Source organism: Drosophila gunungcola, unplaced genomic scaffold (genome assembly GCF_025200985.1).
Source record: "Drosophila gunungcola strain Sukarami unplaced genomic scaffold, Dgunungcola_SK_2 000001F, whole genome shotgun sequence".
Lineage (NCBI taxonomy): Eukaryota > Metazoa > Arthropoda > Insecta > Diptera > Drosophilidae > Drosophila > Drosophila gunungcola.
The window spans coordinates 1,463,118-1,490,972 of record NW_026453197.1 but is presented as its reverse complement, the minus strand read 5'-3'; the positions used below and the strand labels follow the sequence as shown (position 1 = coordinate 1,490,972).

Here is a 27,855-nt window from a genome sequence, read left to right as displayed (position 1 = left end):
TGACCGTTTTTCAATTTAAATTTGAGAAACAAATTTCGATATATTTAAGAACAAATATTTCAGTGCTGAAAAACGCGCAAAATAATTTTCAAAATTGCGCGGTGATTGCCACCTGATGCCATTCACACAAGCTGTTTTGATTTTTCCCAAAACGTCGATGACCATCGGTGTTGGCATCGATGTTTTTCCACCTCTAGAAGAGAGCCAACAGTTTTTCTAAGCAAACGCAAAAATAAATAAATAAATGTAAAATGTAAACTTAACGTTTGCTTAATAATAAAACAAAAGTGGCTTATTAATAAGACAAAAGTTGTTTTGTTTTTTCCCAAAACGTGTCAAGTGAATCGGTTCCGCGAGGAAAGAAGGAGCGAGGAAAGTCGAAAAACAATGGAGCTGCTATGAAAATTGATTTAACAAAAACAACTTAAAAGAGAGCGCAAAATGCACAAAATGGTTAAATTATTCCTCAGGTAATTTAATTGCATTCACAACAAAAACAACTGCTACGCGATGCTCTCTTGTTTCCTTTGTTGTTGTTCTAGCTCTCTCTTTGTGTCTGTATTATTATGAATGACGTAAGCGTGCCTCTTTGATACTTATACGAAAGCAATAACAACAAATTCGTTTTTTTTTTTTTGCTTTTGCAAACAAGGAAAATAACAGAATCGTTTCGTTTTTCCAAGTGTGTGTGTGAGCTCCATTCCATACTCTAAAAAAAGTGGCGTCGTTGGCTTTTTTCTGGAAAACGTGCTCGCCCCCTTAAGAGAGAGAGAGAGATTGACAGTGCGCTCTTCACTTCACTTTGCCCGGCCACTCTCTCTTTACGATGTTATTTCTTTTTTTGGTCAATGACCTAAGCTTTTTGTCCGTTAGGTGAATTAGTTTCGTTTGGCTTGCCAATTTCCGTGTGTTTGTGTGCGAGTTAAAAACTTTAGCTTAGTTTCCCATTATTTTAACACTTTGCTTTTGCGAAGGTTAATTTCACCGTACCGTTAGCCTGATCCTCTTTCTTTTCACCAGCTGAGAAAACAAAGTTGTGGGGCAGAAACGACCCCACAAAAGTTACATCCATAAATTGCTAAGAACAAAAGTATGAATTTATTTCGTCTAAGAGGAATATTTTTGCATGGTTTATCTTGGTATATCATGGTTTTAAAAAATTTCCAAATAATAAATAAATTTATAAAGAAAATTGTTTTAATAATGTACTAAAACTGATTGTTTGGGTTTCAAAATTCTATGAAAGTTGCTCTTTGTAGGAATAAGATTTTCACTTATTTAAATATTATAAGATATTACACTTTAAAAAAATGGATAATTTCCTTTGACAAAAAAGTTCAATTTTAGGAATTTTACAAAAACTCCTAATAATTTTTTATTAACAAATTATTGGGCCTAATTTTTTTCCATTTTAAGATGGAAAAACAGAATCTTTTTAAAAACTAAACTAAAAGTTTTTTTTTTCTACTTGTCAAATCAAACATAAATATGCTTTAAACGTCCTTCAAATTTAACCACATTAGTGGCTATACTTGCGGTCAAAATAACTAGGACAATTGAAATCCTAATCCAAATCCAAATCACTATACTGGATTATAGTAAATTAAGGTCGAGTACCAATAGCCCATTATTGTCAAATATTATTGCTATTATTTCCCTCGCTGCTGTATTGATGAATCAGACTTATCTGTCCCGACCTTTGTAGTGATTCCTTGCATTTCCTTCTACATATATCTATATCTTTCGTGTTCCACTCGATCATCCGATTGCCTTGCTGTTGTGACACTTTGACAATTATTAAGTTTATGCACTCAATTGCCACGAAGCCGGAAACAAAAGCGCACAAAGATGTAACGCGTTAAACAATTTCTAGCAATAACAACAACAACCAAATTAATAAACATTAACAGCCAAATAAGAGTGCACTGTTTATTAGTATATAAAATAAATATTTTTGTTGTCATACGAAAATGGTACACACACGCTTGTTTTGTTCCCATAATGCGATTACCCAGAATCTGCAACTGCAACGCGGGTCTGTTTGCTTTCTGATGCCCTACTCAAATTAATCAACCTTTACAGTTTAAGTTAAACATTACAATTAAATATTTTTTTTCAATTTATTTTTGTTTTATTTTTAATCAAACTATTAAAGAAGACTTTGCCCAACAATAGTTTAGAAGATAATAGCCATCTTAATACATATGCTATAAGGAATAAAAACGATTCTTGAGGGTCGGTTACGCCCCACCCGCCCATAGAAATCCTTTAATTGTGGTATAAATTAGACGTTTTGAAGGACTTTATAATATTAACATTTTATTTGTACTCCTTATCACTGTACAAATTAAATGCACTCTGTTGTCCTAAAATAAACATTTAATAATTCTCAGATTTTGTAGGGCAACTAAAATATGATATACTTTGCACGACACAGCTGAGAGAAAAAGCAAATATAACAAGTTAAGAACAAAATTTGTTTATGTGTAAACAAAATTTTGGTTTTGCTCTTTTTTTTTATATATATTTCACGGCAGTGCCGAACTAGCGAAATTTAAACAGGCGGGAAAAAGGGCAATTATGGCAGTTTTTACATTTAACAACCAGGAAGAAAAGAACGGAAACTTAAATGCTTTTTAAATATTAATGGCAAATTGGCAACAAGAAATCGACGCGACATCAAGTATGGCTACGTAAATACAAAGGCATCATTACTGAAGGTCGTTTTTGTTTGAGTGCGATAAACTTTTTTTTTCGACTTTATAGCAAATACTACAAATACAGGCCCGAATGCTTCCCTCTGTTTACGATTGGCATTATCTGTAGGCATTGTTATCCAACCATTTGCTTATCTGGGCATGGCTCTCAAAGCGTGTGTTTGTGATGGATACTTGATTGAATTGTTGTCCGTATGTTAGCGCCTTAAAAACAATCGAATGCCGCTTATCAGCTGCGGGAAACTAAGTACAAAATGAAGCCGAAGCGTATTTACCCTTCTAGTAATGACATAAATTGACATAAAAACTATTTTAAATTTAGTTGTTTTTACTGAAATGCTGATGTGAGGATATAGAATATACATACTAAATCGGTGCAAGAGATCGTATTTTTTGGACCAGATTTATATGGAAGTAAGTCACGTGACAAATATCATAATACTCGTTTTAAGGGTATACAAATAGCCGGGTCTAGAAGGTGAGCAATGGCATTAATGCCATGCCTTCCCTCGCACACAACCAAATAGTTTGTCAATCAACTGGCAATCGGTTGCCAATCAAAAAATCGTGGGTGAGTTGAGTTCTAGATTTTCTTAGGCCGGAGGATTGTAAACAGTATCTGAAAAGTGGGACAAGAATTGACTGACTAATCGTCTGCATCGATTAAGAAAATTATTTCGCGCTGAAAATATTTCAAATTTGGGTCTTTCTTTTAAATAATAGACCTGAGAAATGCGCTAGCCAAAAAAAGTTATGAATTTGTTAATGGTATTTGTATTTTGAAGTCACTACACTTTCACTTAGTTCTGAACAAATAAATATTTTATTAAACAAATAAATATTTTTGGCATGTTATCACAAACCTGGTATCCACATGTTTACCAAAGAGTTTATTGTGGTTAATGAAGCTTATCACAGTAAAAACTTTTTGCATACAAGCATTTTGCACAACTATTGTGATTATAGAGCAATCTGATTATGTTTATCTAAATGTGCAAGATTATATTAATTTTTATCCAACTGTGAAAAACGGACTAAGAAAATATTTACTCGATTCGCAAAAGTGCAGTTGTTATTTAATAGTATATAATATAGTTATTTAATGTGATAAGAATATATTTCATAGTTGCTAAGGTTGATTTTGTTGTTATCAATTTATCCGACGGAATTAAATACCCTATATTGTTAACATTGTCATTGCACACTTAAATGTTGTTATAAGCGATTATCCGGAACCGACAATTAAACGAACTTCAGTGTTTTCACCTTGTTTAAACCCGTGGCAAGCAATTAATTTGGCTTAGATGGATTTATGGCCACCATATAACCCGAGATAACCCGGCGGCCTACAGTCGAATGGCATCATCGCGAAATGCTCATAAAAGGCGCGTCTATGACAGCATCTCCGCTGGTGCCGTGCACATTTGAGTATTTTTGGCCAAAACAACAACAGCGGCAAAAATATCAAAAACAAAAAAAAAAAAAATGGAAACCTAAAAACAAAGCCGAAACAAACGTCTTGGACATGTGCGCAAATCTTTTTGAACTTTCGCATTCGAGGCAAGCGAAACAAGTGCCAAGAGCAAACCCTGACATACATTATAATTTGTAGCAACGCCCTCTTTTTTGTTTATTTTTTAAACCAATTTTTTGTAGAAAACATATATTTATTTTTGTGGATATTTTGTTCACCTACACGCGCGCATAATCCCATTTCGAGCGGCATCAATAAATTTTCGGCCTGGCAGATATAGTCAAGATTTATATTCGCACAATGCTGTTTATATAGAGGTGAGTGTAGGGTATAAGGTATATATTGCCACCTATTTGGCAAATAGTCTTTCAGTCCGCCCACAAAACAGCTGTTGACACTCACCGGCGAAATGGAGAAGGGAACGCTACGGAAATACCACAATTTACCTGGTATCCCTCCCTATTTTTGTCCCATCAGAGGGTGAACACAAAAATAAACCCATTGAAGCTTCAATAAAAGCCAAAGGAAGTCCCATTTTCGTTATTAGTCACCAGGGTTATTGGCCCAACTACAATCTAATTTCACATTTTTTAGGACATGAGTAAGCGCAATAATTAGTAATTGGGAGCAAGTCGTTTGGGGCCCAGGTGGACTTAGTCACTTCGATCCCCAGTAGCAGTCACTTCGAAATGCAAATGCACAGTCCGTTTCGAAAATTGTATGGCTTTAGCAAATCAATCTTCTGTGAATAACGATGCACGAAAGTTTTACTCAAAACAATTCAATTAAAGAATTGTTTACCTTGAAACTTAGTTTCTTTACAAAATGTAAGGGTTGAAGTCTAGGTTCCATATTATTTAGAATTTGGAAAAGTGCTTTTTTATTTGCCTTATACATATAAAACAAAGTGTATATTGGATTGACTTTCGTTTATATTTCCATTTGATTGCAAAAACCAAAGAAAGCCAAATAAACAAACGCAACCATAGAAAAAGAGAAAGTCTCAAAGCCAAAAACATTGGTATCAATTTGTTAAATTATGGCTTAAATATATGATCTGATATGGTAAAGTTAAGTTGGAGAAGAACGAAGATATCAATAAACATGTTTATGTTTTGTTTTACTTTTTTTTTTTTAATATTTTACGGTTTTATTTTATTATAAAAAAACGTATTATTTTTTAACAAAAGTTATCATTTTTGTATTATAATTATTTAGCATTAAAAAATTCTAAAAACAGGAACCTACTTTCTTAACAACTTTTGTTTATTAATGTAAGGGTAAGCCGTGGTTTTATAAGAAGGAAATAAAGTCCTGTGGTTTAAAAGCAAACAATTAATGTACAATTTGAAAACTACATAAAAGAGCCAACGACTTATGGCTGTTATCGAAGCTTAAACTTTTTCTAAAAAAAAATAGATATGGGGGCCGCACCGGCCCTATTTTATTTTGTATTTGCATCACTCTTAGCAAGAAAACATCAAAGAAAACACGTTAAGATATTCGCTCAAACAGGAAAAGAAATATGTATTTTTTTGGTAGCCGAATATGTCTAATTTAATTATAATCACTCAGTGGGAATTAAAGTTTTAATGAATTTTAATCAAATTTGTATTTGTACTTCATTTGGCGTGTAATCGCCTTGTTGTGAATTTATGTGCGTTATGAATTGATTTCTTCCCTGGCCAACGAATTTTGTTGAACAATCGAGAGTTTGCCCACGCGCGACATGAATTTGTTGCTTCTTCCTACTCAATTTGCGGCATTGGTCAAATATTCGTCGTTTGATTGAATTGAATGCTGTTTGTTTTGAACGTGTGCTGAAAGAAAAGGGAGAGAAGGAGGGTTTCTCTTTCACCTTGTCTCTCTCTCTTCTCTCGTTCGCATGGATTCTCACATTCTCTCTGCGCAAAAGGCGATCGATGTTTCGAAGTACTTCTGTGGACAACGTTCAGTTTTGCGGCTCATTCGCTAGCATTCATTCGCCGCGTTAACAACGTTGCGTATACGCCTCGTCGGCCGCGTTGCATGAGTGTTGGTGAGCCGTTCTGCTCACGTGTGTATGTGTGCGTATATGTGCGAATGTCTCTTTGTGAGTTCTCTTGATATTTTTACGAATATTATTCCGCCGACTTCCGTTTCGATCGCATATAAAAACCACGCCTGTGTGTGCGGCATATAAAATCATTTCTAAATTTATAAAACAAACGCGTATACACACACTCGCCCCCCGAAAGAAAGAAATCAATTAAATTTGTGCAAAACGTAATGCCTTAAGATGTATATTTAAGCATAAATATTTGCCAAAAGAGCACCCCCACGCAAAAACAGCCGAAAGCTAAACAACATAAAAAAGTGGGAAATAAAATTTCTAGATTTATACGTTGGACAGACAAAAATCGTTATAAACACACACACACACACCTTACCTATTTTCCCGCTGCATTTGAATTATATTTATTGTTTTCGTTTATTTTGTTGCTGCTTTTTCTATATGAGTTTTGAACATTGTTTATTTTCACATAAATTCTTCAGTTGAAAGTGAAAGCGGCATCGCATCATCACCGCATCGTCGTGAAATGTTGTTGCCGGCGGTTTGAGATCGCAAGAATGGACTAAAAGTTTTATGCCTTAACAAAACTGACAATCAAATGCAGCAAATCGGACATTGAGTTGAAAACCTTTAAAACACGAACATTTGGGCAAAATGCGCCTGCAACATCGATACTCAAGCAATCCAACTAAAAGTACCAGCAATGACAATACAATAAACACCAGCAGCAACGCCAGCAACAATATCGACTTCAAGCGGGCCAAGAAACTAAGTGGCCAGAACATTATCAAGTTGCGCTCTGCCAAAGCAGCGACCCCCAAACCGTCGACCACAATGCCGCCCGCCACCCCACAACCCCTCAGTCGGCAGTATCCATTGCTGATGGAAAAGGAATCGGAATCGGAATTGGAACTCGATCCCATCCCATCGAGTAACCGCAAGGATGAGGATGAGGACGAGGATGTGACCACCACAACCACCACCTCCGTGGAGCTGCGATCCTCGGCCAGTTCGCATTACCGCGCCTACACCACCATCCGCAGCAATTCGACGTCGGCGATTCTGCACGAGGCGGTACTGCCGTCCCTCACCCCCGCCGGAATGCTCTACGCCCGCCCACGCACCCTCAACGTTCACAATGTCTGCCAGACGCCCGCGCAGATAACGCAAATGTTTTTTGGGTATGTTTTTCCGTTCGCTTTAACCAAGTTTGGCTTGTGGCCACTACTAACCGACTAACAACAAACCATTAAAGTGACACGTCTAAACTTAAAACTCAAAACTTAAATAGAAAGAGAAACACTAACACTATATGAATGACTTCACTTGATTTAAGAGTTTATCAGTACTTCCCAACGTTTTACCCAAATTTGAGCTAAATTTGGATCACTTTTTATGAGCAATCTAGAAAACTGTTGACTGTTCTTATAGAAATGATCTGATTTGTTTAAAAACTTAAAGTTTAGTATTAAAGTATAGGTTTTAAATAAAGTGGCTCGTATTAATTCAATACGGAATACTTTTATAGTTTAATTTCTATACTGAAGAGTCTAAAGGCCTTGTTTTTTAACCACAAAAGTTTTTTATTAATACTTTCGTGGTATTAATTTAAGTAAATTAAGTAAATCACTAAAGAAGCAATACCTGAACAGACCTTTATGTTTAATATTTTATCCATTTAAACATATATTTAATTTTGCTTTAATCCTACACAGTTTAATTATACAAATATACAAACACTTGTATTAAAAGCTTAATTATTTTGACTTGGAAAAATACTTATTTGTGCATAAATATTTTCCTAAAGAAATAACAGAATATTGTTGTTTTCATTTAACCAAAAAGAAAACAAACGTGCTTATCTAAAACCTAAAATATTCTCTATCCCAAAGAAATGGCTTTTTAATAGTGGAATCGAAATCAGCATATCAACATGAAGGCTACATTTCAAATTGATATATTTCAGGAACCATGCCAGTGGTTCAGAAACTTTCTGTGAGTAAATATTTAGATGGGAAAAATGAGTAAAGAATTTGCGAGTCAAGGATATAAATAAAAGATTGCTTTATAGTTGGCTTGGCCATTCATTATTCACATCCATTGCTGGTCAATTGGGAGGTCAAGCTCTCTGCATTGAACGAAGGTCGCCAAAAAGGCAATCCAGATGTGAATGGGCAAATCGAATAAATATTTATGGGATCGTTCAACGAATTGATGGTTATTGAGGTGATGCAAGGAGAATTTGGTTATAGAACCGGGAAACCATTTAACATACTAGGATGTTATTGCTTAAATTATAATGTTTCTAAGGTCCATGAACTTCCATAGCCATTAATTAAACAAAATGTGAACCGAGTTATTTGACATTTTTAGGGTTATTCACTTTATTGGCCATTATCCGCTCGTTGCGCATTATCCGATAAGTTCAATACGCTGTTGGCAGAGATTTATCTGCTGGGCGGCACAATCTGCCACGCCCCCTTTGGCCGTGTGAGAACGAACGGCGATTCGTTCCGTTCCGTTCCGTTCGGTGCGCTCGTTCTTAAGAGATTTTGTCATCGTTATTTTAAAACTGATATATTTATATTTATTTTGCGCGCGCTCGAAAGCAGCGAACGAGAAATATTCAATTAAACGAAATTACCACCGCTCCCCGGGAATCGTTTGGGTCTCCAATTTTGTCACTGTGTGAAAATTCATTGAACTTGATCTTTGTGTGTGATGTTGGTTTTTGTTATTTTTGTTTTGTCTCCATACAGAGAAGCGCGTGTATTGCATTTGCTTAGTTGTTTTTGCATTTTTGTCAATTGGAATTGGAATTGAAATTCAAAATAATAACAAAGCATTAAAATGTCAAAGCGCGCTGTAAACACGATCTCGCTTAGTATCGAGTATCGGGTGCGATTGCGGGTATCGAGTACACGCTGCAGATTGGACATTTGTCTCAATTTGCATATAATAAAGTCGTAAATAAGCCAACAAATTGTCACTTTTATAACGTATTTATTGAGCGCATTGCCTCCAGCACTGAGTTTTTATTTCTTGCATTGCCATACGAATGTGTGATGCCCTGCAATAATTAATATTATTTAGCAACTATCCGAATAAAACTGGTTGGCTTAATAGCCTCATTATCACCTTTAAACACACAAGTCAGTTTAATTCAGTGACTGGGTTATTTGGTCTCACACCAGATAATTATCAAATCAACGCTTCATGCCGAATTTGGTATACCTCGTAATTTGTAGACTATAATTTTAATATTGTAGGAAACAAATTAGAGAATATATATAAAGAAGCTGCCACAAAATCTATTCAACCCGAACCACACCCAAGTCCATCTAGGTAGCTGCGGGGTATCATGAACAGGGCTCGATTCATCGAATGTCTGGCTAGATGGTAGATGGCTATCGCTCTACTGCTTCCCACCGTCTTCGTGGTCGATGATGTTATAACTGAAATATAATTTTAGCCATGATCCATTGTCGACTGACCTTCTTCGTGACACACTCAATTTGTAAGTCCAAGTTGTGTGTGTGGCACACGTGTTGCCGATTTCCAGAGTATCGCCCCATAGAGATGATAAAAAGGCGTCCACTAATTTCAACTCATAAATCACGACCCGACGCGTTCATTAAAGACTTTATGTGGTCCACACACAAGCAAAAACAAAAATAACAAAACGTTCAATTAAAAGAGCTGGCTTTGTTTTTATTTCGCCTTAATTTAATTGATGCAACCATAAATCAAGCATTGGCCTGGCAAAAGTCTCCATGATGAGTTTATCAAAGGCACTTCAATTCAGCCAAATGCCGCATTCTTTGTCAATTATTCTAGTAGCATTATTTGTCTTGTTTTGATGTCTTCCCCTTTATTGTTCTGTTGTTATTCCTCTTGACGTGAAGTGCATTTATCAAATTGTGTTCCCCACATACATACATACATTAATTTGTCCTCTCATTTTTCAGTGCTTCTTGATATTATGCTTTATTTTTAACTTGATTATGGTATAAAGCAATCCAATTACTTAATAGAACTAAGGTTTTCGAAAGGCGAGTCATTCAGTTGATGAATAGAAATTCCTAGAATTAGCAGTTTGCAATAAAATATGTTCATTAAGTCGGGCTTATCCAAAATGCAGAGAGTATGATATTGTTTGTATATATAGACAATTTTTTAACTCGTAAGTCCCTTCATCCGGAACGATAAAATAGTCATTTAGTCGGGTAAATCTAAAGCTAAGGGTTTTTTCGAGAAATACAAGTTGTAGGGGAAGTTTATAGGTTTATATAAGAATTATATTTTAAACATTTTAAAAACAATTTGTCAGCCTTTGCTTCGTAAGATAACAAAATAAGCAGGTTATTGTTTATTCAAGAATAAGTCACTTGCTTTTCTTTCGCATTTATAAATGATTTATTTAACTTGGCCAAATATTAATGAACTTATATTAGTTTGATAACGTAGTCTGTGAATCAAATTTGAGTTATTTTCCGCCTTATTAAAATGGCTATAGAACCTTTTTATCGCTTTTTTAGTAGAGTCATTCATCACAAACGCAGTGAACGTCAGGTAGAGGTAGATAAATCCAGCAGCCAATGGAATCGGATAATTAGGGAATCACTGCACACCCAATTCTCACACAGTTCTCGTTGCGGAACTGCGCCACGTTGGCTAATAATTAGTAATAAATGTGCTGGGAAATGCATTAAAAGGCTAAGCAAATGCATTACTACGCGCATTAATTATTCATTCGTTCGACATAATTGAGAAACGTGCTGTAAACAATTAATTGAAAGACTGCAGAGAGCGGTGTGCTGTAAACACATCCAGTGTACAGCACCAAACATAATATCGTATAACGAACACTGAGCTAATCGTTTAAAAATAACAAAGAGCAAACAAGCAAACGAGTGGGCAGAATGCAGATTGCAGCCGACTGCAATCAGCGACTAAGAATAGGCCAGTCTATCGAAACTAATTCACATAGATATTCATATTCCCCAATAAACAATGGACTATCTAAAGGCCAAGTTGTAACCAAAGTCAGGGAGTAGGACAACTAAGTATTTGTTTTATTGATTGCCCGATAATGTCAGCCGATAATGTCGAACTGTGATGGTGGTGGATGAGCCAATCAACTGATGTTGTCACCTCCAAAAGAGTTTCAACTTGATAAAGGCAAATATATATGTATCCCTTATAAAAGTTCAGGATATGGTGTGATTAGGTGAAGGGTTTGAAATTGCCGTACTAATTTTACTTCTGATTTGTCTGATAAGACCCACTGATAAAGTCAAATTAAAGATGATCTAATCCGTTGATGACACCAACATTTGAAAGTATTTCAATCAAATCAAATTATATTTAACTCAGCGGCAAGGCAAATGATATGGTCACCCCTAAAAAAAATTCGGAGGCAGAAAGTGAAGTTGATAAAACACTTGATAAGTATTGAACACGTATCAAAAAGCGTTTTCATATCTACAAGATTTTTATTTAGCTTAGTTTTTTATTAAAATAGCTACTGGTTGGATGGAAAGTTACAAAGACACATTTCCTTTTCTTGTACTTTTTCGTGCACGATTTACTTGGGATGAACTTGGCAAAAGATCACTTATTTGCACTTGGTCGATTTTCATGGTCAAAACGAGCAGAGTTTTGGCTCATCTCAGTGCCATGACCCCGGGCCATTAAAATTCTCGATATGCAAACTAAAAAGCGCTTAAATAATGTTTTCTTTTTGCATTGTTTACGTACGTCTATTTATTTGGTTTGCAGCCGTCGCTTTGTTTACGCGAGCATGTTCTAAAAATAATATGCATCATCCAAAATCAAAAGAAAGTGTGAATTTTTGAGGGCCATAACTGAGGCTACTTCATAATTTACAAAGCAAACACATAAACACCGAAAATGCAAACAACGAAATTTTAAAATACCTCAACAATTTAATGGCAATATATAAAGAAATCCCATTAAATCGTGTGAGACCACAAAACAGCTATATCTTCGCAAAAGAAATGGCAAAAACAGAAAAAGATTTGTTAGAGTATAATTTAATGGTTGCTTAAATTTTGCGTGGGATCTTATTGTATTCTCTGCGAGTTAAGCAAACTCATGATGATTGTCTAGATAGGAACTTTAGTGATATTCAATTTTATGAGCTAAAATACCATTTTATTTGTTTACAATATAGAAAAGGGATAAGTAATTCTTATGGCAATATGGTTTCATTGCCTTCGATATAAAGTCCTAATTTTTAAATAATTTAAGAATGTTTTCAACTACATTTTCTTACTTTTTTACATTATAATGTTTTGTTACGGTAGTAATTTTTAAATTTTTCGAACCTTCAATGCATTTTTAGATTAAAAACTTTTATTAAATATATAATATTTATTTGTTTAAAGCAATAAATAATCATTTACCCCACGATTAGATTAGTAAACAGCAATACAGCAACAATTGCTACTTGAATCATAAATTTCAAGTATTTCTTAGTGACCTCATGAGTATGTGAGTCCTAGATTGTTTATTATATCGTTGAGTGATCCGTGCGACCTCAGATTCCATAGGCTTTACAAATATCCGCACCTTAAACTGACTCACATTTCACCGCCGTTTTGCATTCACTAATTAGAGGAAGCCAGATGTCGAACCGATCGATGCCTCAGCCTCACTAACCTTGCGCCAAAACAAATTTGTGGAATCGGCGCTATTATGTGGGCTTGTGTGCCTATCGATCGATCGCTTCGATCTGGGCTTTCGGTTCTTTGTTAGTCGGCCGAAATATGTAACCTATTTATTTTTAAAATGTTGACCTCATACGCACTGCGTTGCCCAAGTGGGAGTAAATCGATAGCGGCCAAATGTGTCGATGACAACTTCATTCCGCGCAGCATGTGGACGGCTGATTGAGTGACTGACTGACTGACTGACTGACTGGCTGATTGAGGAAATGAATGATTGACAAAGTGACAGTTCGTAGGCCGTTCTGGGGCTTTTGTTCTAGGCCGACAGAGAGAGAGAGAGAGAGCGGCGATGGCCGTCGAGTGTTGGGTTCCACTATCTCGATACTTTCAATCAGAAAACGATAATTCATGACATCACCATCACTATCATCAACATCATCGCCATCGCCATCGCCATAGCCAACCGTCCGTAACATTCTACTGCCGAAGTTGTACCCCTTTCCGCTTGAGTGGCACGCTTAATTAGTAATTTAACACAATATTAAATAAATGTGAGCCCTCTGGCTGTTTGACTGACCCCCTTAGCTCAACGCCCCTGGCTCGCGTTGTAATTCCTATTAATATAATCCACTGCGACTTTTGTTTCTTTATGACATCAAAAGTTCGTGAGCTCGGGTGGGCAATTTTCTCATAATCGGGATTTCATCGAGCACTCAGTTGTTTGTTGTTGGCCGGATGGAGCCATTGAAAAGCTAAACTGAAAACAACATGAAAAGCGGCAGAAAGAAAACGACTTCGCGGAAAGAAGCATTGCATTCGAAGGAAAGCAAATCAGTTGCCCGTTTGCTCGTCTAATGAGCAGTCGTGTTGTCTGCATCTCCGGTTTTGAACTAGCTCTATAAAAAACAAAATTTATTCATTGCGTTTTCTGTGCATTTATAATTGAACATTACCCACGGATATCACATTTAATTCACAGCCACAGGAAGCATTGAAGCTTTAATTAATATTACAAAAAAGAAACAAATGCTTAAAGGTTCTGGAATTCAACATTTTATTTGGGTAAACCTATGTTTTATTTAAATTTATTTATTTTGTTTTAAGCAATTTAAGCATTTTTTAAATTTAACCACATTTATTTTAAATAATTGTATATAAACAAACAAAGCACTGTCGGTTAGTTATTTAATTATTTTTTGTCAACGTATTTGTTTTTTACAAATTAATTTATCAAAAAGATCCCTTAAGACAAGTAAATCGTCTCAACTAATTTTAAAACAAACAAAATCAACTATTAATTTAAAAAAAAAATTGACCGTCTATAGCTTAACATAAATTTAATTTGGCAAACCTTACAAACAATTAATGTCAAAATTAGCAAATTGAGATTTTGATATTGTTTTTTGGGCCAATTTTCTTCATCAGTTTTTATTAAATAAACTTTTAACTTGAATTTAATTTAGCTGTAAATTAAAGTATTACAACGAAAATAAAGACAAAAATAAATTTCAAACAATTCTTATTATTAGATTTATTAGAAATCACGAACTCCTTGATTATTTCCAATACTATAATAAAATATATACCATACAAATTACATTTATTTTACTAAATAATTTATTTTAAATAAAAACCTTAAAAAAAGGTACTGCCATTTTAAAAAACTTCGATTTCCCAGGGAAAGTCACGCATTTAATTTTTCCTCAGCCCTCAGCCCAATAACGTACACATTCTTTTTTATGGATCATGATCGAATCGTGTTCGGTTGTCAATCTAAATCGATTTTCGTACACACAAATCGACTGTTCCAAACGACGCCTTTCGCTGTTCGGCCATTAGAAGTTGCGATTAGATTAGATGCCAGCCCGATAGGGCAAATCACATTGTATACTCAAGAGAAACCCAAAAAGATTGGAAATCAGACAGTTTAGCCAATACAGGGCAATGGCAATCCATTTGGTTTCTGGCCTGCAGCACCTGGATGGAATTTCTGGCCGAGTACCAGTACCGCGAAGTGTTTACGAAGGTAAACAAATTACTCGCTAGTGATATCATGGCGCTCTACAAATTTGGTATACAATCGAATAAATAATAAATAAATGCAAACGTGGGGAGAGGGCCAAAGAAATATATAAATACGAATCCGAATCCGAATCCGAAACCCAAATGGTTAAGTGTGGAGCTTTAAAAATAAACGTTGATGTCACAAGCCGCAGCAGGCGAGCGTTGAAAAAGAAGAAGTCGCTGAGCGAACCGCAGAATAAAGCGAAAATAAAAGGTTATAGGACAACGACTCTGTGTAATCAAGATATGAGCCAAGCCAAGCCGCACAACTAAACCGATTCGCAGACAAAAAACGATGACGCTATGTATGTCTTTTGCAGACGATTGTCTAACTGCTTTGTGAAAGCCTTGCCGCATTGTTGATGTGCAAATTCTGGCCATGATTGCTTAGACTCTATAAATAGTCGTCAGTCGAAAGGGGTCGCAACATCGCAACTAAACCGACAGAAGCAACGCTTTATACTATAAATAAACAAAACGTCCGACTAACATGATTATATAAGTGCCGCTTGAGGTAGGGTCTTTAAAAACCAGTGAAAGGTGGCCGGTAATTACCATGGCTCAAAACAGAAGAACGATTTGATATTCCACGGTACACGGATAAATATGCATAGTGAATTCTAAGAAGAATTTTAATTCCAGTCATTAATTTAGGGGGAAAAATGCCAACCCCGACTAGGAGATAATATTCAAGGGAAATTTGTATTTATTCATGTGAAATTTAAATATGTTTATTTTTATTTGTTATTTCTGTACTTTCCTTTATTAAACAACCACAATCTCTTCCAATTATAAATGAATTTGTTTGTTCTATATTTGTATTTCCTGTGCTTCCCTTAATTAAACAATCACAATAATTTCCAAACAACAATGATAAGCTTTTCAAATATCAATATGCAAATCGGTTCTTTTTATCTTTACTATAAATTTAAATCAAATTCATTTTGCTGATATATTTTGAGAGTTCAATCCACCCCAATAAAGTGCTAACAAAAATTTAATAACTTTCAAGGTAAAAAATATTTCACACCATAAAGATTATTATTTTTTTTTTTTTAGTGTTTTAACTTAAAGTTCAAAGCACTGTATGCAGAGTTTTCATAATTTTTAATTTAATTGGTATTTTTTATTTTTAAAAATTTGATGTTTTCTATTTTTGAATTGTCGATCAATAATAAAAGTAAATTCAACTATTCTATTTATTGCATATTTTTGAACCTTAACTATTGTTATAAATTCAAAAACAAATTTACCATCATTAAATTTAAAGCAGCTTTAGCAATTCATTAGTAAAATAAATATTGCCATTTGGACATTGAACTCCTTTGTTTAACCTTTTTTCCAAACCCTTAACTTTGGTATGTATCTGCACAGCCTTTATCTACCCAAAAAAAATTTGCACTGCTTAGTCAAACACAATTAAGTGTCCAAATATCGGCAAATTGTTAATCGGGCCTCACACATGTAGACGATAAAATTCCATAGTCAATTAGTATGCCCCCCATTTTCTTGAAACATTAGGGGGCATTAGGTGGGTGATTTATTGACTTGAGTTCTCTCGGCGATTGCGTTATCATTAGCGGTAGTGTAAGTGATCACGGATTTAGATAAACAGCGAAACATCTGCAGGGAGTTCAAAGTGCTCTGCGATGACGCCAGACAGAGCTTCATTGATAAAAGTTTGGCGAGAGCTGGCAAAGATAGCAGATAACGCTTATTAAATAGAAAAGATATGTATTGCCAAGATTGCTCGGATTGGCCGGCCCACTAAAAACAGCTGTTCACCGAGCTGTTTACTCTTTGCTGACTCTCTTTCTGAACACCATTCTCTTTGTTTGGCTTTTTACTCTGGTGAGTAAGCGTCATTTTTATTATTAGTTATGACCTCATCATCGATTATTGCCGGGCGAGTTTTGTCGGTGTGCGTGCGTGTGTTTGTGTGTATTGAAACGAGTCGTCGCTGAGCAAGCTGCAGCTCCTCCGCTCCACTCCCATTCGCCCCCCTTTCTCACTCTCTCTCGCTCTACCTGTTACCAACAGAGAGCCAGTATAGGTATACTGTGTGTTTGTGTGTGTATGTGCTGGTTAGGGCGCCACAAGTCTTGTGCAAACATACACTTGGAGAAAAGAAACACTCAAAAAACAGTTTTTTTTATTAATGTATCAAAAAACTTCTATATCATGCGCAACTTTTTTACTTCTTTTTTGCAATGTTGGTTACCCTTAAAATTAGTTTAAGTTTTACAAAGTAGGGTAGAGTGGCCGAAAGGTTGCTACCATATATAAAACTAATCTTATATTTAAATTGTACCAATTTTTAGACGAAAAATTAAATTTGTTTTTATCTTAAACCTTTTCATTTTGATCTCCAACCTCAGAGTATTAACGTCCACATTTGCGAGAGTTTTGAGCATAACCTTAAAATAATGTAGACACCTTTCTTGTTTATTTTGTCTAATACTGTTAGCTATCACATTTTGTTTAAGTGTAGTGAGAAACACACCTCCTTGTGAGATTTGTCTCCATCTTAGCATAGATCGCTGTTGATTAATCCGCTGGTGCTTGACATGTGTTCTATAAACTTGTACGCAAATATTTCGCGCTTGATTTACAAGCTGTTAAATGCAAATATGTACATACATATATGTTTAGTCACTCATCATTGTTGCTTTTGCTTTTTGCTAAGATATCATTACGGCTCTTCCTCACTGGGCTAACACACTGCCAAATGCAAATAGCATGTTTATTATTCTGTTTTTCTGCGACTAGCAGCACTTAATCTTCCTTTCTCACTCGCCGAGTTCAACGTACATTTGTCATTTTGTTCAATTGTATTCGGAAATTGTTTATTACTCATTTATCAGAGACTCGGAGAGGAGCGTGGGTCAATGAAATCATTTTCACAAATGCATTTCTTAATGGCTATCTGTGGGATTGTACATTGACCGCAACGTCATTCAGCTTGGCCCCGGGCCAAAAATTATTGCATGCGTTTGTGTCTGGATAAATCCATTCATCATCTGCGGAAATGCTGATCTGTTTAATACATTGATCCATAGATATGTACATATGAGTGTAGCGGAATTTTCTGATAAGCTGACCGGATCAAGTTGGATTTTGAAAAGCATTCTTTAAACATTTTTCAATGATATTTATTATTATTAGTAGTTTTTCTCTGATCTTTACAATCCGATAAATACAAATTTAAATAATCAATACTTAGCTATAAGGAATGAAAAAGCAATGAAATTTTAAAAACATTACTCTATAACTCTAGGATGATTGGAGTATCATATTATTACGAGTTGTTATTTCTAAATAAATTTGCTCTTTTATCGTTACCTTCTTATGAGATAAGCTCCCTAAATAAATATATAGCTCATATCAAATGTCATTCACAAACTCCCACTGCTCAATAAATGATAAGTTATATTAATGAAACAGATATATTTAATTGATTCCAACTTTCATTCATCGAAGTTTTAATAACTGAGCAGATAAATGAAGCAATCAGCCATGCACTATCGGATGAATCACAGCTCTCCGCTTATATCTCCCATATGATGGGCCAATGGCTTATACTAAGTGAAAAACACAACGATTTCATTATAAGCATTTTTGTCTTGTTATCGGGAGATAGGCCAGTTATAGATTGCCTGGTCCTGATTCATGTAGAAATGTTATAACTTTATCTTTAGCACGTAGGGCCTATAGCAAAGGTGAGATAGAGAGACAGAGAGGACCTTGGCTTATTAAGTTGGCCTTATCTGCCTACAATTTAATGGGTCACGACGTATTTCCGGTAGCCTGGTGGCTCTCTTGCGTATAATTTCCGACATTTTTGCTTACCAAAAAATATAAACTTTCCTCCGCGGCTTAAGTTCCATTGTTTATTTGTTCCACTTGGTTGGTCAGCATAAAAAAGAGAACGCAAAACTTGTTTACCACTAAATTTCGTCGCAGTTTTAGTAGCTCATCATGTCGGTTCTAAGAACCCATCAGGTTCCAAAATTTCATCATGAATACCGCTTGTGAATCACCGGATATCAAGATCGCGGGTCACGGGATGGACCTGTCTAAAATTTCGAACAGGCGGTAAAAAAACTACAAAATTTGTTTTCTCTATTGAGGTAATTCGATGAATCGTATACAGAGCATTCAATTTTCATAAGAACTACTAGAGTTTTAAAAATTTTAAACACAGTTTTATAAGCATCGAGATGTAAGATAAAACCTGTTTAACTTGAAGATGGTAATTAACGGTAAAAATTAACGATAGGTCGATAAGCATCAATATTAATAATACCTTTGATCAAAATAAAAAAAATATTTATGTCTTAAAAGTTACATATATATTTGTTAGTTTGAAATTTGTACATATGTATGCTGATGGAAGTGATAGATCCTTCAAGTTAAAAGTGGCAAACAAAATTGTTTGTACTTCTAATTAGATGCGTTATATTGCAAGTATACTTGTATAATGTTGACGGACTAATAAATAAAATTATATAATGTATATTGTATAATATCATATAAAAACTTCCTGTTTCTCCTAAATCCTAAGAAAGTATTGAGAGGCTTATTAAATACACTTCAATGCCTGCATGTGAATACTTAAAACTGGTCTTATAGCTGCTTATGTTTATGACCAAAATTGAGCTTCTGTTTATTTTATTGATGCTGCACTTCCTCGTGTGCACCGATTTCCTCCGCCCTCGTCTTCCCGGAAATGTTTCGACAGCCAAATTCGATCATCGACTGGGGGACGCTGCTCTTCCTCTTTGTGGATACCTTTTGGTTCCCCGTGTTTGTGGTAAACAAAGCATAAATACTGCGGCTGCTGCGTCTGTTTGCCATAAAAATTCCAAACAAAACGAAAAAACATAACGAATATGGCGCAACTTCACCCACACAGAAGCGCAGAAAGCGGCAGAAGCTGGCCAAAAATAGAAGGCCAGCTGAACAGACGAAAAAAAAAAAAATAAAAAAAATAGAAAAACTTAAAGAGAGGCCAGGCCAAATTTAGTGAATGATGTGAGGCTGTGGGCGTGCCTAGTCGGTTGATGCAGTCATGTAATTGGCATCTAGACAAGTTTGACCGCCGCCTGCACTTGGCTCTTGGATTGTCTCTTAGCCAACAAATCTGCGTAGCCAGGTATTGGGAGCCAAAATTTGTAATATTATGAAATATACTAAACCAATCAAATGTTGAGTCTATGGTAGGCAATCAAATTGGAGAACAGGCCCGTAAAGATAAACGAACCAAATGTTCGATGAAAAATCAACAGTATAAAACGATTTAAATAAATAATCCAAAAATATTTTGTAAGCAGTTCAAGCTTTGTTTTTAATAAAGAAAACATATTCACATGCATTTAAAGACTAAAAAGATTTGGAAAGTTATAACAAAAATTCTATGAAAAATCAATACGATACATTAATATTGGACGTTTTAAAATTTTATAAAAAATTAGTAGTGAAATACAATACATTAATATTAAACGTTTTAAAAAAATAGTTCTTTAATATTGTATAAGCCGCTCAAGCTTCGTTTTGGATAAGGACAACATATTCACATGCATTTAAACACTAAAAAGATCTGGAAAGTTATAACAAATATTCTATAAAAAATATGTAGTGAAATACAATAAACTTTAAAGTCTAAAAGGATTTAACGTACATTAATTGATAAGAAAATAAATGACCATAAATGCTAAACTGTCTGATCTTAAATTTTTTGCACTTTTGGGAGAGATTTAAATTACGAAATTGAAATGCTATGCTAATTTTTGCCGGCCCGAGGTTAAAGGTTTGTAGGTAAAAATTAAAACTAAAGTGTTATAGTTTCTTCCGATATTTTTAAAATACCTTTTGATATTGCACTCTATATAGCTGCTTTTTTCCACTCTCTTACACTCTTATTTTATTATTATATTTAAATCTATCATTTAAATAGCTAAAATGGCAGCACAACCCACTGATAGTTGCCTCACCTTTCCCTTCCCTTCCGAACACCACTCTCTTTCTCTGACATAATCGCCTGGTATTGGGATTTGCTCAACATGTGTCGTTTGGTTGCTAGAGTTTCTTTACCCCTTTGTTGCATAGTTTATGTTTTGTTTGAGTGGGTAGCGGCCCAAACAGTTAACAGACAAGATTGTTGAGCTATAAAACCAAAAATGCTGCTAGTCATTCGAGATTTGTTCATTCACACACGCGTTATGAGCGGGATCTTGCCTATTTGTTTAAGCTTTGGCTGATTTGTAAATAAAAGGCAATTTTTTAATGGATAAAACAGTATATAAAATCTGGATGATGTTCATAACATAATCTTAGCAAAATGTGTTGACATAAACAAGATTGCGTTGTTTGTTTTTATTCCCTTCAAACTCAAACCAAAATCTTCAAAATGTTGGCACCGGATTTTTCATGGTCGGGGCCATTAACTATACCAATCTTTCTTGTTTTAATCTATAAAATTGAACTTAATAATCTACAAAAACATTAATTAAAAACAAACAAATAAAAAATGTTGTTTCTTTTAAAAACTTACCTCCCATTTATATTTATGTGTTCTAGACTTATACTTATACTTGTCAATTGATTTGACGTCGTTTCATTAAGTAGCTGTTCAATTCCACTTTCTAATTTCGATAAGCCAGTAATCAAATGAAATAAATCTCAGCTTAGAACAAAATAAAATTGTCGAGTTCAGTCGTCATTCTCAATCGCATGTGTGTACAGCCAAAAGTGGAATAAAACCTATTTCCAACCATTTACGCAATATATTACAACGTTATATTTGTGTGGTGTGCTGTGGTGCAAGTTGTCAACAACGCAAAAGATATATTAAGAAATATAAGCTATATTGCGGATGAATTATTTTTGCGTTTTCCATTTCAAGCTCGAACCGAGTGAAATAAATAAGAACACAAAAAAACCAGCGAAAACAGTTTCGAAATAAAATGGAAATCAAGTAACTGCGTCGCAGAATTTTGTTCAGCCATATACGATAAATATTACCCATTTAGCTACCCGCCATTCCGTTCCAATCTGTTTTTCTTGCTGGCATACGCTACGTATACGCGATATTTAAATTTCCATTGCACAAATGATGCAATTGTCAATGATTCTGTTGCTGCTGCTGCTGCTGCTGACGATGATGTCGATGTCGGCGGTTTCTGGCCAAAAGTCGGAAGACACTGAAGGAGCAGACGAAGCTGCCACTGAAATCTCGTAATAAATATTTTTTTTTGGCTTTGCCCGTATTTCGCTTTTCCATTTTCGCGCTTACATGACTCAAATTGGTGGCTTTAAACATGTGTCGCCACGAGAAACGTGACTGGCGTACGATTCTGATTTATAGTGATTTATACAATATAAATACGATTAAAGCTCGGAATTTGTTCAGTTCGTTGCGTCCTTGGGCGGGTTCATATTTGTAATACTCTATATAAGGAGGTAGTTGTTGAAGTGATTTCCCGAGTTGATTTATTTGGGCATTTTGTGAGTTATTCAAAGTTTCTTAGATAGATCAAACTCTATTTTTAACTTTCATAAATCTCATAATCTGCTAATCGCTTCAATATGTTTATCATATTAGAATTTATTATAATTGTTTTAAAGCAACAGCGTGATCAGTTAATATATGCAATAATGAATCATCCAAACTTTCTTCGACACCAACAAGTGCTTAATTGTTTTGTTTACTTAATGGTTCGATTAAGAATTGATTTTTCTTTGATATTGTTTTTGTTCTTACCAAATCCATCCGCATGCCAATAAATCGAGAAATTGTGTAATAAGCCCATACATTGTTGAATAAACGATTACCTCAGGGCAATTTATTTTAAAATCTCAAACAAAGATACAATTTTATGGCTCCCCACTGATGGTTTCCTTCTTTCTGCTCTTACAGAGAAGTTCTGAATGCATGGCGAGCAAAGGCCCGATGCAATGTGGTGCCCGACGAGCGAACACAGGAACTCTTCCACGAGCTAAGCTTCCATCCTAGCCAAAAGCAGAGTGGGTACTCCACAACCACTCACATTAATCTAGATATTAACTTGTTTCTTCTTTCACAGTTAGCGAAATGCTGCAGACGGCCAAGAAGGTGGCCCGCAAGGGAGGAAGTGGACAGGCGAATGGCTTGACCTTTGGTCAGTTTTGTGTTCTAGCCGCGGATCTGAAGCGCTTCAGGTAAACTTATATAAAAAAATGACAGAAACACACCGATTGTGTTGTCTTCTGAGCAAATAAATTCAAACTTTTGTACTAACTTTAAGACAATAGTATCTTATTGTTAACGGCATTATATAGTTAATTAAATTAAATGGCTAATATATAGTATCGACTTTAATTCATTTTTGCTTAAAATTCGAAATAATAAGGGAGTAATTATACCAGCTTATAAAACTATAAACTCTTTTTTAAATAGAAAAAACAGTTGGAAAACTTTTCAAAAATAATGTTTTTGAAACCAAATTTTTTTTAGAAAATAAATCTTTCGTTTCAAAAAATTTTAAAACCAAAACCAATGTTTTAAGCTTACTTTATAGTTTTCTGTTTTTTAATAAGCAAAACATACAAAAAATGAAACAGATATATTAAGCATTATTTGAAGCTCAGTTAAAGATAGATCTAATTTAATTTAAAAACGTCCATTAATGCTAATAATCTTCTTTTATTGTTTCTTGCAGAGCTTCAACAATTTCGAATCCACCGTCGTACTGCGACTATCAGTCGCTGTCCTCGGGACTACTGCTCCCGGAACAAGATGATCCTGCCAGCTCCACCAAGCAACACCAGCAGTCCTCGGCAGCCGCCACCTCATCACCTGCCTACAGCACCAAAAAGCCGGATAACCACGGAACCGAACTGAGGAGCACCAAGTCCTTCAGCAGTGTGGACGATACCAAAAAGAAAAAGAACGCCAGCAATGAGCCCGTGGAGGTGTTCCTCGGCGGCTCCTGCAATCCGACCACCTGGCGAGCCGACGTTGCCATACCAGCCCTCAAGGAGCTGGGCATTTCATTCTACAATCCTGTAAGTAGGCCTTACAATATACCATTTTTTTGGGATTAATCAACTTGTTTTATGATCTAACCGACCAACAGCAAGTATCCGATTGGACGCCCGATCTCATCGAGCTCGAGCATCGAGCCAAGGAAAAGGCCAGTGTATTATTCTTCGTTATGGATTCGGAAACACGCGCATCTGCTGGTGCCATCGAGGCGGCACACATAGCGGGTCAAAACTGCAAGCAGCTGGTGTTGGTTTTGCATCCGTATAAACCAAATCAGAAGATCCTCAATGAGCCTATTTCACAGCAGTGAGTATTGTGTTAAATATTTCATTACTCTTACTACCTTTAAAGATAAAAAGGAAGCTATAAAGATTACAATTTCATATTGTTTTGAATAAATTTGAACATTCTTGGATTTAAAAAACTATAAATATTAATTACAAACAGATTCAAAGATGGTTAAATTCGATGTTAGTCAAAAATGTCTCTTACTTATTTCTTTTATAACTTGAATATTAATTCCCTTTTTTTATGAAAGTAAACTAAACTTTTTGTTGAGACACACAATTATTTGCTTTATATAAATTCTAATTATATTTTTTTCTTTCAGAGAATACCTCGATTTGAGTCGCAACCAGTTGATACTTAAGGAGCTGGTCTCCCGTCGCGGTCTACCCGTACTGGATAACATACCTTTGGGTCTGCAGCGCACCAAGGATATCCTGTCTGGCATCAGGGATCCACCGTCCAAAATATCTTCTATATTAGAGTAAGTGATCTAGATCGAAGTAACCTAAGACATGAAACCACCTAACTTGTTGGTTTTACCCTTTTCTAGTACCGTTCGCGGCGCCTTTGATCGTGTGAACCCGCAAAGCGATCTGCTCACCGTGGAACAGTGCAAACGTGCTCTCTTATTCCTAGGCTATGCTCAGAGTTTAGTTAATTTAGACAATCTAACTAAGATCATAATCAACCAACGCGAATCGCTGAAATTGCTCCAAACGCACAGTGCAAGATCCGGCCCAGATGATTTGGATGTGGATGCCAGCGAGGGCAGCAAGGGCAGCGATTGCAGCCAGCAGCCAATCCTTCCCAGCCAGGAGCTCATCGACTTTGATCTGTTCTGTGTGATCTCGGCGTATCTGTCCGTCCTGCAGCAGGAGATCCACGAGAGTGGTTGCATTTCGCCCATCAAGGGCACCAATGTGCCGCCACCGCAGGTTTATTTCACCAATGGTGAGTAGGGTCTTTATTATGATCAATTAAATTGTAATCTGAAAGGATTTCTATTTGAAATAAATGGGCCAGTATCATGATCTTTATATTAAAGTTGAGAAACCATAATCATTATAAGTTTTATATTAAAATCCATAAAAAAATACTATTTTCTATTCTGCAATAGTTTTCAAGAACAATGATTGATTAAATATATAACAAACAACAATAATCATTTTAGATAAAAAAAAATACAAAAACAATCAAAAAAAACTTTATTTTGGGAAACCATAATTATTTTAAGTTTTATTTCAAAAGTTTTTAAGAATAATGATTGTTTTATTATATAACAAACAAAAACAATCATTATTTTTTGGTCAGAAAAATAAAAGACTCAAAAAAAGCTTAGTTCTGAGCAAAAGAAATTTAAAATAATTATAAGCATTCTTTCTAAACAAAAAAAATTAACTTAAATAAATTGCTTGTGCTCATGATTAAACAGGAATAAAACATATTAGATTAATTTTGTTTAATAAATTCATTTTTAAGTTTGGATCTTGATAGGTTTGATGTGGATAAATGTACTAAAGATGATCACTTTGGTTAATGTTTTTATTTCGATTCCAAGTGATTGTTTTTTTTTCGTTCAGAAACACTATATATTTATAATTATATTGGCTTTTTACTAAAAACCCTTAATATTGATTTACTAATGGATTTGTGTACCTCTTTATCTGCAGCTCCCGATGTGGACATTTACTACTCGGCCAGCAAGAACATTTCGCGCACGTCGAGCAACGCCAGCGTTCCGTCCAACAGCAGCAGCGGAATTGGCCATGACCTGGAGCGCCAGAGTCTGTTCGAGCTGCTCAGTCGCAGCCGGGACAGTGGAACTTCTTCGCCCCAGCCCACGGCATCGAGCAGTCTGGGCAAAAGCCCACGGCCACAGATTCTGCTGAATGTGGAGTCCATCGAGACAACCGAGATAATCACCACCAAAACGATAGAGACCAAGGCGAACCCGGTGACCGCTTCGGTTGTTGTGCCCGCCGAGGAGGAGGAGAGCGACTCCAATGACTCGGTCTTCTCCAGCAGCAGTTCCATAGCGAGTGCCGGCGACGCCCTCTGTTGCGGTGGTGGCCTGGATCTCCGGGATGTCTATCTGGGCGGCAGTTGTGTGCTACGCACCAAGTGGCGTCAGGAGCTGGCCGTCCCCTATCTGCAGTCCAAGGGCGTCAGCTTCCACACCCCGGCGCTGCACGAGAGTATCCAGCAGATGATCCATAACCAGAGCCAGGATCAGGCCAGTGCCAGTCAGCAGCAGCAGACAACGGTGCCGCCGCAGGAACAACAGCAGCAGCAGAGATCCTTTGTGCGCACCCGCAGAAAGTGCAAGGGCAATCAGCTGCAGCTGGAGGAACAGGAGGAGCTGACCGTCGCCGAGGAGTCGCTCAGCTGGTCACTGCCACCGGTGGCCGTGCGCCAGAGCCTGTACAACCCCGCCCTGCTCGACTCCAGCCGGGTGCTGCTCTTCGTCATCACCAACGAGACCCGCTCCCTGGCGCCCATGACCCTGGCCGCCCACTGCATTGGCCTCATGTACAACGTGGTGCTGGCGGTGCAGATGCTGCCCGAAGACTGTGTCTTGGGTGGTGAGAAGGTTAGTTATGGTTTTACTTTAAATATCAAGAGTTTTTACAAAGAGAGTTCAGATTTTATAATTAAAAGAGCAAGATTGTTTGCTTCAAACATTGACCTCTAGAAAAGCTACCGCTGCACCGTTTACAACCAGTTTTCATGTTGTTGAGCTACGCTTGAAGCTTTAGTTTTCTTATTTAACCATTGAATTGCAGTTTTACTAACTAGCTTTTGAATTTCCCTTTCAGCTGACTGTGGCGGCCATCAAGGACTACAATCGCGGACGGTCGTACCTGATCGACCTGGCCAAAAGGCAGGGCGTTCCTGTGTTTACCGACATTCGGGCCGCACTCGATTGCACCGTGGCCAAGGTGAAGGCGTACAACAACCGCGACCGCTGCTAATTCGTACCTGTATTCAAGTTCCAGCACGTGACAATTTAAGCTAATGTCTAATCTAAGGCCTAGTGCAATTTACGTTCTACTCTTAACACCCCCAACCCAACCCAACCCACTAACTTGAACGGTGTCTGATCGTATTCGGAGAGCACTCTTCTACCTAGTTAAAGATATACGTAATATTATAATTACCATTATTAAACGAGTGTAAAACCACTAAAATGTCGTCGCCCAGAGAGCGCATTTCATAACCTTATGGAGAAAGTCTTGCATTCAGCTCCCCTCTCTCTATAATCGCTATAAGCTTCTTGCTTTATGCTAGTTTATTATTTATTTAACAACCTTCACGTGGTACATGTGCTAAAACAACTGTAAATATTCAAACATGTACAATTTTAAGTGCATACACAATGCAAAACCAACTAAAATATATATATTTTATAATCATAGTGAGCATTCAGATATAAAATAATTAATAACTATATAAAAGCCCCAATTATGTATATGTATACCCATAGTGACCCACTGTACCAGTTAGCTGGCAAAAAATATCTCAATAAACAAATTTTTCTAACA

The 27,855-nt window shown here is 36.1% G+C and overlaps 1 protein-coding gene across 9 annotated transcripts; it reads left to right on the top strand.

Moving 5' to 3' along the window:
* The first annotated feature begins 179 nt into the window (after positions 1 to 179).
* Positions 180 to 27,855, top strand: LOC128263031 (uncharacterized). Of its 9 annotated transcripts, none has more exons than XM_052997671.1 (10): positions 180 to 470; positions 6,727 to 7,425; positions 22,919 to 23,025; positions 23,085 to 23,199; positions 23,700 to 24,045; positions 24,117 to 24,331; positions 24,636 to 24,794; positions 24,864 to 25,264; positions 25,984 to 26,903; positions 27,130 to 27,855. In XM_052997671.1, the coding sequence occupies exons 2-10, from the start codon at positions 6,899 to 6,901 to the stop codon at positions 27,283 to 27,285; spliced, it is 2,946 nt and encodes a 981-aa protein (XP_052853631.1). In that variant the 5' UTR covers positions 180 to 470; positions 6,727 to 6,898; the 3' UTR covers positions 27,286 to 27,855. The 9 variants fall into 9 exon arrangements, with proteins under 9 accessions (XP_052853631.1, XP_052853636.1, XP_052853633.1 ...); XM_052997673.1 differs by lacking the exon at positions 180 to 470 and adding an exon at positions 6,149 to 6,283; XM_052997670.1 differs by lacking the exon at positions 180 to 470 and adding an exon at positions 6,158 to 6,456.

Excerpts from the sequence above, each read along its gene's own strand:
- LOC128263031 (XM_052997671.1), top strand. The coding sequence starts at position 6,899 with ATGCGCCTGCAACATCGATACTCAAGCAATCCAACTAAAAGTACCAGC. Across the intron at positions 24,332-24,635 it reads AATGAGCCTATTTCACAGCA|AGAATACCTCGATTTGAGTC; the intron begins GTGAGTATTGTG and ends TTTTTCTTTCAG. Across the intron at positions 26,904-27,129 it reads GTGTCTTGGGTGGTGAGAAG|CTGACTGTGGCGGCCATCAA; the intron begins GTTAGTTATGGT and ends TTTCCCTTTCAG.